The sequence below is a fragment of the Cryptomeria japonica genome, chromosome 6 (assembly GCF_030272615.1).
Source record: "Cryptomeria japonica chromosome 6, Sugi_1.0, whole genome shotgun sequence".
In the NCBI taxonomy this organism is placed as follows: domain Eukaryota; kingdom Viridiplantae; phylum Streptophyta; class Pinopsida; order Cupressales; family Cupressaceae; genus Cryptomeria; species Cryptomeria japonica.
The window spans coordinates 206,147,141-206,161,927 of NC_081410.1; the positions used below are offsets into that span (position 1 = coordinate 206,147,141).

Below are 14,787 nucleotides of genomic sequence, written 5' to 3' on the forward strand. Positions count from 1 at the left end.
TACCTTTTCTTTTCTATTTATTCGAACGTGTTGCAATGAAGAAATTAAATGAATTAGTTACTAAATTTGATCTAGGATTTTATGGTACAACATTTTATTGTTTTCCATTATGTATATCTTCACTTACACTAAAATTAAGTACGCAGATAAAGAAATTGTTTGTGACTTGGTGGTGGATACATTTACTTGATTACTAGTATAGGGTGAGACTCTATCTCATCTGTCAAACTTCATAATGATTATCTCATGATGATTCAAGTCTTTTTTTGTGTATTAGTGTTTTCATGCATTGTTGTCATGTTTGGTAATGTCTTTGGGTTGTGTGTGCATGCACATTTGTGTGTGTGTGTGTGCATTGTGACATCGTTGCATTGAGATTATTAACACAATATAATTGTTGGCCCTATTTTCACTTGTTAATGTCCTTAGTACAATTTTGGCATTATAAAAGAAGAGAAAGGACAAAGATCAATTATATACAAAAAGTTGAAATAAGAGTTGTATTATCTTAGAGATATGTTTCTATCTATTGAGTGTATATGTATCAAGGTGGATTATGAATTAATATCATTGTATAGATGTGTCACATTTTCCTTTTCATAATATATCTACCTCTTGTATTGGTACCTAAATGCATGACATGTTTTGTGCATACTTTTTATGTTTACTTTTACACAAGGCACTTTATAGATTAGGTTCAATGTATAATTATTATGTTGGCCAAAGGTGGGTGAATTGACACCAACTTAATGGGTTCAATTACCCCTTGGGAAGCATTAACCCGGTGTCTAATTATTTTCTTATGTGATGAATTGTAGAAGTCAAACTATGTAATGCTTTTCTAGTTGGTCTAGTGGATCTATGTGGTTACCAAATGATATAAGATTGTTGAAGAAACGTCATTTTTTCCAAATGTCTATGAATAAATTGAGAAGGAATATGAGAAGGAAAGAAGTGATAAAAATTGCAATCTAATTTAGAAGAAGAAAGAATATGTTAGTTGGAAACACTCCTCATTAGCCCTTATAGAATCACAAACTCACTATGTGGGAGGTTAGGTGGATCAATAGCTTCACTTCCTCTAATTTGGTATGTTCAAGACCAATTGAAATCCAAATATACCACTATATTTGTGAAATATTTGTATCCAATCAAGCTTGTTTTTCTCTTATAAAAAGTATAGCATGAAATTTACTTAAATAGAAAACGTAGATTATTGGTTTCTCTTTATATAATTGAACCTATTGGGTGAGCCAACATCGCTATGTTTTCTTATAACATTAGATGTGTATGTAAAAACATGAATGTCTCTTGTTTAAGAAATAGAAAAGAAGTTGAATGTTGACCATGGGTAAATGATAGGGATATCTGTTGCATTATATTATGTGTACCAATCCTGTAGGAATAGAACATGGGAATTATATTTTGCATGTAATTAACTATGGTATAATCAAAGTGTATGGTTCCATAAGAAATAAGAAGAATGCTAGTCTAGTTTAGAAGTGACAAAAACCACATGAGTCAAATATACTCTCCATTAGTCCTTATGGAACCACACACCTATTGTAAACAGGTTCAAGTGGACTGAAATATATTTCTTCCTCTATTTGGGCACATTGAAGATCAATTATAGGTCAAAGTTTTACTCTATTAGTGAAACCTTATAATCCCATCAAGCTTATCTCATGATAAGTGTAGCATGAAATTGACTTAAAATAAAAATGGTAGAGTACTTATGTTGTTTTGATGTAGGAGCATCTAGTGGTGTAAGGGGAATCTTGCATCACCCAAACAAAATTATTTTCCTCTTGTTATGTTGTTTTGTATGTTTTCTTTAGTTGTGTTGGACCCCATGATGACACTAAAGAGGTGTAGGACAATTAATGAAGTTTTAAAAGGCCCAAAAGTGTAACATGTTATTTTTAGTAAGTTGGCCTATTTTGGTACATATGAATTTGAAAACTTTCCCCAAGGAGAGAGATTGAAAAATTTAAGCAAAAGGTGAAGAAATCATCTCAATGTCATGTATCGTTCGAGAGATATTAAAGTTTTTTTCTCAAAAAATTACCTTGGAATGTTTCAAAACTCAAATTTGAGGTCCTTAAAAGCCTCATACAAGCTCTAAAAGTGGATCAAATGATCTTCATAGTTTACAAGATTGTAGATCTTTTCACAAGGTTTCAAATGATATATAATGATTCTAAATCAGGCTTTAGAGTCAAAAGTTATGGCTTCACGAAGTTGTGCTACCAAATTTTAAATAAACTTAGCTTATTGGACAATAAAATGAATGGTGTAACCTTTGGGAACCCAAAAAAGGGACTTACATTTTCCAAAATAGTCAAAGGAGATGGAGGAAATGGGGTGAGAGTTATTGAGGTTATATATAGAAGCAAAGGGAGGTTACATAGGTCTATTTTTTTATCAGTGCAAAGTGTCGCTTTGACTTTGTAATTTCTAATTCTATATTTTCATATGGCTTTAACATTGTAATTTCTAATTAACAATCCTTTAAACTATGAAAGTGTTGTGAACTTGCAAAATATTGTGTTTTATTTTTTAACACTCCTGCTCCCACCCAAATGACTCCTCCTCTTTCCACGGCTCCTTCACCCCCCATTTCCCTTCAGATGTGTGCCCGTGGTGCTACTTCTGGGTCGATCACGGCACCTAATGACCTCGATTCTCTAGCGGGCTGGTTTCCTCTATCTATTGTGTTTGGTGGGCCGAAGGTGGATGCTCCTTCCGGTGATGCTGCGAACAATGGTATTCCGGTGTTTGTCGTTGAGGTTTTGGCACCCTCTGCTATGGATCGGGCTGCTCGTGGCTTAGTGTCTGCGGCTATTCCTGTGTGCAACCCCTTGTCTTTCAGGGTGTCTGCTGACACTGAAAAGGAGATCATCCACAACTCCTCTGTGTTTGAGTCTCATGGACTGATTTGCAGGTTTTTAAGGCTTTTGGCCAAGCCTTCCTCAGTTGCACACTTGAATTTCGCAAAGCTGGAAATCGATCTTAAAAGGTACATTAAACATTTATCCTTAGCCAAGTTTTCATTGCTAAATTTGAACAGGCTAAGGATAGATCAAAATTTTTATGTAACAATCCTTTCAGCTGGGAGGATAAATTTGTTTTGCTGGTTAAACCCTGGTTCTCAGATTTTAATCCATCTACTAATTCATTTAATAAGATTCCTATTTGGGTTAGGCTCCCTAACCTTCCCCTTCATCATCTATGGACAAACTCTCTGCTAGAGGAAGTGGGGAAGGCTTTAAGCAACTTCCTAATGATTAATAAGGATTCTTACTATATGTATCATTCTACTTATGCTTGGATTTTGGTTGATACTAATGTTTCTAAAGGGCTCCCAACTGAGATAAAGATTGACTCTTCTTTGGGATCTTGGGTCCAACTGCTCAACTTTGAGGGTATTCCCTTCAGATGTCGAAATTGCTTCTAGACTGGGCATGTCGTGGCACAGTGCGAGTTAGATAAAAAGAAAAAAAAGATATGTTTCTTAGTGGGAGGGTGCTTCTTCTAAACACTACTTTGTTCGAAAGAAAAGCTTCTCCCAGGTGGTTGCTCAGGTTCCTTGGGCCGATGTGGGTGAAGGTGTTGCGCCTCTGGTTGTTTCCCTTGGTTCTGGTGTTGCTTCGCTTGAGGTGTGTGTGGATGCTTCTTGTGGTGGTGGCATCCCGATTGATCAGTTGAAGGATGTTGGATGCTCTTCATTGGTGGTTTACCTTCCTGCTTCCCAGATTGTTGTTGGATCTTTGTCTGGTCCTTCTAATTCTCTGATTTTGGTTGCCCCTGCCTCTCCGGATGTTGCCTCTGTTCCTCTTGGTGGTGGGAGGTCCTCTATTCTGGACCCGTCTTCTTGGCAAATGACTGCTGCTAGGGTTGAGGAGGGATGGATTATCGTTAAAAGTAAGAAATCTAATCATCCCAAACCTCTTTTGACGTGACCCTTCGCTCCCACAAGTGTAGATCAAATCCTTGATCTGCCCTGGTTGGGTTGGGGTTGCTTGTTGGTCTTTGGTTTTTGCAGCCTGTTGGTTCTTGTTGGGGGTCCTTCTTGCGCTGTCCCCCATTTTTTGTATGGTTTTGTCATGTCTCACTTGTTAACTATTTCATTGGGTGAACTTTTAGGTTTATCTTAAGGTTCGGGTTTCAGGTCCTTCCAAAACCTGTTTTGTATAAGGTTTCAGATCCCTTCAAAACTTGTTTTCCATTAATCAAAAACATTGTAATTTCTAATTCTATATTTTCATTTCATTGAAGAATTAGTAGTGGTTTGTTTTCCTCTTGAAAATTTGTGTGAATTTATGTTGTCAATCATTATGTGAGTGTAGGGTAGTGCAACCCTTCATCACTTTCTCTTTCTATATTTGAATCTAATGAGTGAACAAAAATTGTAATATTTTCATATAATTGTTGGATGTATTCACTAGGTTTTATTAGTTGTAACAAATCAACCAATGAGATGGTAGAATTAAAATAGTTTGACCAAATTTCTTAATTTATATTTTTTCTCTTTTCTTTAAAAAAAATGAGAATAATTTGTCTACCACTCTTATTAGTGTGATGTAAGTAATGGAATCTTTAATTTTTTTCATTTTGATTATAAAAAAGTTAGTGTAAATTTGTTTTTATATCACTTTTTAATTTTATTTATAGTCTTGTTTTATAAATGATATTTTTTTTATTCAAAAGGTTGTGAATACAATTTATCAAGTTCATCATATTTTCAAAATGTGAAATAGTATCAAATGAACCGATAAGATGTTAAAATTAAAATAGTTTGACCAAATTTTCTAATGTATATTACTCCTCTAATTTCTTTTAAAATATCAAAAAAAGTTAATAGCGCAAACTTATTATTCATGTTACATTTTTATTTTATTTGTTTGATATTAATTTTATTCAAAAGGTCGTGGGCCAATGAATACAATTTATTTATTTTATTATTCATTTAATCATATTTGAGAGAATTTTAATTTATTGAAAAGGTAAAATAGAGAAAATATGAGAAATTGTGACTAAAATAATCAACAATACAATAATCAAAATTTACATCTATTAAATTAAAATATTTTTAAAATTAGGAATAATGCATTCAATTTCTTTTATTAGTGTAGTCAATGAACATATTAAATTTGAAAAATTGAGCAACAATCTTGTACCTTACATTTGATTTTGTTATTTTATATAATTGTTATAATATTATTTAACTTTCTTTAGATGAGATAGTCAATACAAAAAGCAATATTTTTTTGTCTAATCATTCAATCAAATTTCAAGTCTATTAATGTTTCTAATGATACACACCCACTTTTATATACATCATAATAGTTTGGCTTTAACAAAATTAAATTTAAATGTATTTTGTTTTCTTAAATGGTATTTCTAGCAATCACTCAATTTATTAGACACAATGAAATTTATTGCAATTACTACAACATGCCCACGATCATAATAGTTTGACCTTAACAAAATTAAATTTAAATTTATTTTGTTTCCTTATATGATATTTCTAACTATAACTCGATTTATTAGACACAACAAAATCTATTGCACACTTTACAACATGACCATGATCTTTTTAGAAAATATCACATTCAATTTTACATTTGCCCTTTTCCTCACAAAAAATACATTGTTATTTATACATTTTTCTTTAAACTTTACATCCAATTATTTTAGTTTAATAATCTGCTAAGCTTCCTATCAACTCCCAACCTACAAATTGTCCAAGTAAACCAATTACAATCATGACTAGGTATTTTATTGCCCCAACAGTATCACGACAAAGTAACCATTTATCAAATTCTTCATTACTTAATTTCACATGATTGGGCCAACTGCGATCAATGTGGTACTCCATATTAAAATCTCCCCTAGTAATCTAATCGGATTGAGGTAGATGGTTGGACAACCATTCCCATAACTCACACCTTTCTTTTGCAATGTTTGGGGCATAAAAAGAACAAATACCAATTGGTTGGCCATTGATAAAGGATCCACACACAATTGTGTGACAGATCCTCCCCCTTATCAATGACAAACCTATTGATCCAAGATGCTAACCCAATAAATGCTCCTCCCTTGCCCTCACATTGCAACGTATGAAAAAATACAGCATCTCTCCATATGTTGTATAATGAAGCAGCAAGACAAGGGTCGTTAAGTTAACTTCCCACAAAAAGACTACATCTGGTTTCATTTGTCAATAGTTTTCTTAACCTCATATTTGTGATGAGGGAGTGACAACCCTCTAACATTCCAAGAAATAGTTTTCTAATTCATGATTAAGTAGAATAGAAGAGTAATCTTCGTGAGGCAAAACATTGAAGGAATTAGCTAACACAATTGATTCCTCAAAATTCTCGTGCTCCTTAACTAGAGAGATAGGTAATCTAGACCTTTGTCTCACAACTTGAACTAAAGAGATAGGAGATAGGTTTTATATCTCGCCCAACTTACATGTGGTCCAAGATTCCTTTGGAAATTTTGTGAAGGTAGATTACACTATGGCCCTTTCTGACCACTTTCCTATTATTTGTACTATTGCTAAGGAGAATTCTAAGGTTGTAGACTCACAAATGCCTGTTAAACTTCATACCTCACATTTGAAAATTCCTCCTTGTGTTGATGCATTAGTTGGCATTTGAACTCTATTCCAAAGTTGAGTGAGAGTTAGTCTTATAGGGAATGGTGGCAAGAAGCTATTTCCAAATGTGCTGAATTTTTACATTCCTTTGGTAAAAGGCTAGCTTGGTGGCAGAAAATGAAAGAAAAATCTTTACAAGGGAAATTTGAAAGTCACAAAATGTTGCCGAATTCTAATCCAGATGATACAACTATCCTATCTTCAATTGCTTATATTGAGACACGACTTTGTAATCTAGATCACTATAAGGAGCAAGGAGCTAAAGTCCACGCGAGATTGCATTGATTTAAAGAAGGCAATAGAGGATCTAAATATTTCTTTTAGTTCTTAAATAATAAACATAAAAAGGAGTTCATTGGACCAATACTGGATGAGGGTGGACATGTTTATTCAAACCAAGAAGAAATAAAAAATCTTATTTAGGCTTTTTAGGAGAATCTATTTAGGGAAGACAAGCATTGGCAAGATGTGCAATTAATTTTAGAAGATATATTTGAAGATATCATTCCTAGGAAGATTGATTAGGAGTACAATTGTTTATTGATTATAACTTTTCTATTGAAGACTTGCAACATGTTGTTTTTCCTACGGCTCCATATAAAAGTCCTAGAGTGGATGGGTTGTCAATTGAATTTTATCAAACCCTATGGCAGCACATTGAAGAATATTTCTATTTAGTTAACCTGGAAGCCATAAATGAAGGCTCTTTGGGACTTGATATAAATAGAGGCTTAATAAAGTTTCTCCCTAAAGGGAAAAATACAGATTATATTTCTGGATGGTGGCCTATCACATTGCTCAACACTTTGTACCAAACCATTGCCAAAAGCCATAGCCAATATGATTAAACTTGTCACCAAATTGGTAGTCAAACTGGAACAAACAAGGTTCCTTGCTGGAAGATTCATCTTGGACAATTTAATTTTGGCTAGGAAGACAAGTGAAAGAGCTATTCAGTCAAGGAAAAATGCTTTGTTGGTTAAGCTAGACTTTGATAAGGCTTATGACAAAATGCAATGGAATTTTATCATAAAAATGTTGCAGTGGTTGGGTTTTGGCCCCAAAATCTGCAAGCATGTTCAAATGTTGTTTAATGATGCTAATTCTCAATTAAGAATCAATAATGTTATGTTTGAACCTTTTCCTCTCCAACATTCAATCAGGCAAGGCTACCCCTTATCTCCATTTCTTTATGTTCTTGTTGTTGATGCTCTTAGTTATCTTTTGCATAATTACAACCAAATGGGCTTAATTAAGGGCATCTCTATTCCTCATAATGTTGTTGCCATAAATTCACACTTTGCTAATGACAGTATGTTATTTCACCAAAATTTTGAATCAAAAATTAAGAATGTTTTGGAGGTTTTTTATTTGTATTGCTCTATTTTGGGTTCAATGCTAGCTCATCACAAGACCAAGTTTATTATGGTTCAGCTGGATCTGGTGCCTCCTTGGATTCCTACACAATGGAAACAAATTAAACATAGGCAAATTACTCATTATCTGGGTACTCCTTTTGGGTTGGGGGTCTCTCTCCATGATATTTGGAATTGGTTTCTCAAAAAATTAAAGGAAATTGGGGCAATAGATTTTTGTCACTAGCTAGAAGAATATAGGTGATTAACTACATCTTTCTAGCCTTTCATGTTTACTATTTGTCTTGTTGGATGCCATCTTAAAAAGGTTATGAAGATCTTAGTAATATCGTTCGACAATTTTTGTGGATGAATTGGGATTGTAAGGGGCAAGTTTCAGGTCTTCCTCCTGGCTTAATTAATTCAACCTAAATATAGAGGGGGGTTGGGTCTTTTAGATCTTAGAACTCAGGGGATTTATTTATCTGCAAAGTGGATAATTAGAGTTGTATTAGGTTATGAACATTGGAAAATCTTGGTGAGGAATAGAATATCTCTTGCTGAGGTGAATAAAAAATGACGAGATATGAGTTGGCTAGATAAGATCTTAGTTGCTCCCTTCTTTCGTATTAAAGGTTTCTTTTCAATCTATTTGGAAGTCTTGGAAATTATTTTGTAATTGCTTGAACTGGAGATCAAATTCATTACAATATGGATTCAACTTTGCTAATTCATCTATTTGATGGAATAGACTTGTCCAAATATCATGGGCAACCTTTAACGGTTAGTTTCCTAAACAAGCTAGCTATCTTTTCAAGAAGTGTGTGAAACAATTTTTGTGGTATTTGGGACTTCTATTCCCTTGATTGGTCTAGCTGGCATTGCTCCAAGACTTTCTTTAACTTAAATAGTAAGATTAAAGCTAAACCTAAGGCTCAACAACAAATGGAATTGCAGATTAAAAGAAAGGGTATGGAGAAGCTTGAGTGCTCAGATCTAGAACTCTAAGGCTGAGGCAAATGCTCAACTTTTGTCTCAAAAATTTTTGCATCATAAACTTCATGTAGGTGATAAGCTTTAAATTCTTAACAGTGCATGCAGCTAAGTGTCCTTTTTGTCAACATAGCTAAAGTTTGAAGCATATTTTTTGATACTAGAGCTAAAAAGAAATGAAATTTATTTTTAATCGTTTTCCTGCTATTTTTTATAATGCTTGAAGATGGAAGGAAGCTCTTTTTGTTTATGGTTTTTAAAATTATGTGATTGCGGATACTATGAGACAATGCATTTAGGAAATAGATTCTCCAATGTTTTACTAGTGTTAATGTTAGAACCAGAAACATAAGACACGAAAATCTGAAACAAAAAAATTTCACAAGAACAAGATACACAAATATTTATCTTAGGAAAACCCTCCACCTAAGGGTGAAAAACCTAGCCACACCAAAAATCAAACTTTATTGAAGTCACAAATTTGAATACAAAAGCTCTCAAACTAAATGATCTAGACACAATTGTTAACCCTTAACAATCAGAAGATGAAGCCGATAACATCAGAAGATGAAGCCGATAACATCTGAAACCGAAGGCTTCTACAATACAGCCAGCATGAAGCTTTCTGAGACATATAATAATCATCCCTCAATCATACATGAGAAGACAGAGAATATATATATGCTGAAGAGATACAAAGACGCTACAAAAGATATTGTCGAAAAAGCCCACCCCTGAATGATCACTCATACAAATATATAATAGTCTCTCTTTAAGGACTTTTCCATACTCCGAAATACGAGCTGCTGACCTCCTTCAAAGAAAGGACAAGACTTGAAAAATCTGAGATGGAGGAGACGAAAAGCCAACATCCAGATCACGCAATATGCCGGACAGCAGTTACAATACTTGCCGTTACAAACTCCGGCACCGACAAGAGCCATAAGACGTAGACACAAGCAAACCTCTTTCCGGATGGAATACGAAGAGGAAAGAAACCGCTGCCAGCATGCACGAGGCTCCCACGAAGCTGTAAGTCATACATGCAGGTTGGTGACAGTTATCAAGGAAGCCATTACACATCAGCTTCTCTTCGAAGTGTAGGAAGAAACCATTGCAGGCAAAATGAAATCTCCTGCTACTAACATTAAAAAATAGGACATTATGTTCCAGCTAGTTTTTTTTATGCTTTCAGCTGAAAATTAATTGCAAAGATGGAGCCAGATTAGCAGACAACTGAATGGCATCAACCTCCAGTTCATGCATCTTCAAAGAGAGATGAAATGTTCAAATCTGAATAGGCTTTTAAGATTTCATGTATAATGTGCTTCAAGGTTATTTTCAGATATTATTTGTTAGCCTATTTGATGTAATTTTTATGTTGCTCACATTGCTAATTGGATCAGCAAATTTGTATTTTCATTGTATATTGCAGTCTAGTTACAGCTGTTTTTTGCCACTGTTTGATGAGCTGGTTTGAACAGCTGTAGCTGGTTATTTTATTGTTTCCTTTATGTGCAGTCTTTTCTAAGGATTGTTATTCATTTCTGTGTAATTCTCCTTTCTTCGTTCAATATTTAAAAAAAAGAGTTTATTTTAATTTAATATGGGTAAATATTCTTTGTTTGATAATGAGTTATGAGTTGGTTAATAGTTTTTAGAATGGTGTTGTTTAGATAAGGCTTCCATAACTGCACTACTATATTTTGATCAAATCACAAAAGATTGACTTTAATAGCCAGCTTGCTTGGTCGCCACTTCATAAGTGCCACAGTTGTCCTAATTTTAGATTGGTTAAGTTCTGATATTGACTAATTTCTTTTATCTTTACTGTACTTTAAGCTCTGAAATTAAACCAAGTTTTGCTTACAGCCAATCTTTTTGTTGCAATCAGCTTTAATTATCTTGTACATTTATGTTTGGTGAACATGGAGCTCCACAGACACCTTTTCAAGTACACTAAATGCAATGATACTAGACTAATCAAGGTAGATCAGCATTTTCTTCCTCAAGGCCCTCAAGTTGATGCTGCCAATGTTTTACAAAGAGCGCAATCTTTAATGGCAGCTGCTATACACATATACAGTTAGAGTTGTATGCTAAAAGAACCATGATTTATTGCATTTGAGAGCTCTGCAAGAATAAGTACCTTTCAAGAAAAAGAATAAAAAATATAAATGCATGGTACTCTGATGGACAGATTTGTACCAGGGAAAAGATGAGAAGCTCAACCAGCGTAGTGTCAGTCATGTACTTGAGCAATGCTCATTGTATGATGAAACCTGGATTGAGTAAAAAGCCAATAAGAAACATTTTTTTTTATAATTGCTGCCATGGTTGCAAGTGAGTGACAGGATCTGTAAAGGATTCAATGGTGAAATTTCTGAGAAATGTATCTGAAACTTCACAAAATCTTTCAGGCCAATCTGAGGGCTCAATGGGTTCTGTTCCAAGTCCTGGTGCACGGTCCTTAGAGGATTCATTTTCATTCTCTTGCCAATCTGTTACATAAGTAGCCACCCTTCTGTAGAATTTGGCCTTGAATGTGTCCCACACTTGGTATTTGTAGTGATTAACTACTGCAAAACCTCTAGGAAGGTTTCTGTAACGATACCCACATTTGAGATGGAAGTGATGAACTACATTTAACAAACTCAGGTTCAATGCAGATGGGCGAATAATGGACTTATGTCTCTCTGTTCTGTTCAATCTACAGGTATAACCTGCTATCACACCTTCAACTGGATGTTTTGTCAATCCGGATGGGCCAAAACTATGGCAATCAATTCTGATCTCACCTATTTTCAATGCATTAGTGTCCACAGATGTTGCATTGTCAATCAGCCTTTGCATTACGGTAGGTCCTGTTTCAGCAGAATCAGTGAACATGGTCCCATTCTGAATGTATTCTATAGGATTTATAAACTCATCTATATCCATGAATGCCACCCATTCACATTCCTCACGAGCTCGCAATGCACAATGAGAGAAACCAGCCTCTTGGCTCTTAATCCAGGGCCATACAATTCTACTCACATTAAAGGAGCCCAAGGAATCCACCACTTCTTCTATGTTATCATCACTATTATTATCATAAAGAAACCATCTCTGGATGCCCAGATATCCATGGTATGTAATCCATTCTTTCAGAAACGAAGCTTTATTCCAAATCATTGTGCAGGCACAGACCTTATGAAGAGGCCTGAATGTTTTCATAGCTTTTGCATTCTTTATGATTTTATCAATAGGCAGAGCCACAGAGGGAAACAAGCCTCTTCTAAATTCCCATACAGAAGCCTTCATACCCCGTATATCTATGCCCTCAGGCTTTTCACATCTGATCACTTCTTGAGCAGCCATTATTACCTTAGTTTTAATAACCTTATTTTCCAAACCGGAAGCATCCAATTTCTTTAAATCCTTATCATGCAGAAGATTACTGTCCAGATCTGAACTGAAAACACATAATAGATTATCTGTGCCAGAAACCTTGCCACTTTTCAAGTTCAATCCTTTGACAAACAAGATTGCATTGTCCTCCTCAATTAAGGCTTCATAAACCAGCATTTTCCATCTATAATTGTCATTCCAATACCGGGCATTTGAAGGGACCAACAATCCCTTTTTCTTGAGATTTATAGTTAAGTTATATCCTTGTGCAGATTTTGGCTGTGGGGGATGCGGGCACCTTATAATCTCTAAGTCTTGTTCTTTCAAATCCACAGACATGACTGGAGCTTTATAGGTTCTCCCTGTTTCCCTATATACACATTCACAGTCCTCTTTCTGCAGGACATAACATTTATTACATACACTCAAAAACACCAATACATGATCTGGAAAGAGGGCCAAATCTTGGACAAAAAGAGAATCATCCTTATCCTCAACTCTTTCTTCTACTGCGTTACTTATTCGGAGGAGTCGAGGATGATGTGCTTGAGTCAGAAGTTTTTCTGTAGTTGGATGAAATAGGTCTGCGACACAATGAAATCAATTACATAAGAAACCAAAAATAATGCATCCCCCATTCAAAGAGGATGTGTGACATTCCCATCCGAAGTCAACATTAAAGTTTAAATAAAAAAACTACTCAAGTTTGGCACAGCTGTCAAATCAATTCAGCTTTCAATAATTCGTGGACAAAATATTTTGACAATAGTAAATCACATATTTTTCAGATGTAATTGTAAAAGATGCAAGAACTAAATAAACAAAAAACTCATTCTTTTTGATAACCTGAAGCAAACGGGTCTATGACAGAACAAATTTCTTATCTGGTTATCAATACCATCAACTGATTTAGTACCCAATTGACCTATGGGACCAAAACAGAGGAAAATCCTGCAATTGGGTTTGAGGATTTTTATTTTACGATCTGTTGATTAATGGGTCAATGAAAGGGGCTTAGGAAACACAAAGTAGCAGGCCTATACATTCAATTTCATCATTAACTGATCTATAACGAGACAAGCCAGTTGCAAAACATCACAAACAAAACAACAAGGTCCCTGTGAACCCAACAAAACCACTAGACATATATTTTAGGTCTGTTTTTTAATCTACAAACTTGATCAGATACTCAAAACTAAAAGGTCAGTGGGCCTGCCCAGAAGACCAGAGAAAAAAACAAGAAAACACACTTTCAGGTTCAATGACGTTATCATACCCATACAAAAAATTCTGTAATTTCAATCATTCCATTCTGTTCAAAATTGTCCCTGTTCCACTGGTAAAATATCTTCTAAATAAAGAGAATGATGCAGAAAACCATGATACATACCGATGAATTGCCTGGCTATGAAGAAGAAGCAGGTGAAAACAACCATACAGATCAGAAATCTCTTCACCAACACTCTTCTCCCCAGAGAATCCCCACTTCTACAAAGTTTAGTAGAACTTCCATTCACCCTGATTTTATCATTGCTACCATCCATCTTCTGATGATACAATTTTGAGTATCTGTCCTTGAGCCCCCATTTCTCATCTAAGCAACAATCTTCCACCATGGCTCTGGATCAGAAAAGAAAGTATCTCATCCGGATCCTCCAGAACCACTCATATTTAAGTCCAGAGAGATACAAGCCAGAGCCAGAGCCAGAGCCTCCATAGGAAAAATATATCATCATGATCTTCAGGAGTTTGAAGGAGATTGCTAACTGCTGGTTAAGAGTCTGTGAAGCATCCAGTTCTAACCAGCAAATTGACTGCATGTTAAGGATATGTGAAGCATCCAGATCGAATCAACAAACTGCCAAACTTTAATGAAAGCGGAATATTAGGCTGTGAAACAGCATGGATGAAAACCCACCGAAACGCTTTGTAAAAATCAATATTACTACCAATTGCACCTAAAAAGGTGCAATGATTACGCCATAGTAATTTATATAATGTTTTATAAATTTAATAATAGAATATTAATATGGAAAAATTAAGAAATCATTTAATTATTAAAAAATTAATATAATAATATAAAAATAAAATGACTTTGGTTACATCTTAAATTGAGGCTTGTTAATATAAATGAAAACATCATTTCTAGCTATTTACATCTATATTTTGGATTACATTGAGTGATCCATAATAGAAAGAAGAGTCCTTTTAAATTAGCATGCATGTATTTAAAAAATCCAAGTAAAGTATGAGAGATAGATCAAATTTAAAAATATTTAGCATTCATAAATAATAGTAAAGAGTTGATTGTAATAAAATTGACATTAAATGGTTTAATAAATCACTTTGTCTATTTGAAGGAAAATTTAAAATATAAATATT

General features: G+C 34.5%; 1 protein-coding gene across 1 annotated transcript; it reads right to left on the reverse strand.

Moving 5' to 3' along the window:
* Positions 1–10,865: 10,865 nt before the first annotated feature.
* LOC131069838 (glycosyltransferase family 92 protein RCOM_0530710) lies at positions 10,866–14,324 on the reverse strand. Its single transcript, XM_058005415.2, has 2 exons — positions 13,796–14,324; positions 10,866–12,989 (listed from the first exon to the last, which is right to left on the reverse strand). Exons 1-2 carry the CDS (start codon positions 14,019–14,021, stop codon positions 11,335–11,337), a joined length of 1,881 nt encoding a protein of 626 aa, XP_057861398.2. The 5' UTR covers positions 14,022–14,324; the 3' UTR covers positions 10,866–11,334.
* Positions 14,325–14,787: the final 463 nt, after the last annotated feature.

Bases quoted from the DNA above. Each gene is read 5' to 3' on its own strand.
- LOC131069838 (XM_058005415.2), bottom strand. From the start codon at position 14,021: ATGGTGGAAGATTGTTGCTTAGATGAGAAATGGGGGCTCAAGGACAGA. The intron at 12,990-13,795 runs GTATGTATCATG...ATTGTGTCGCAG, and splicing joins CATAGCCAGGCAATTCATCG to ACCTATTTCATCCAACTACA.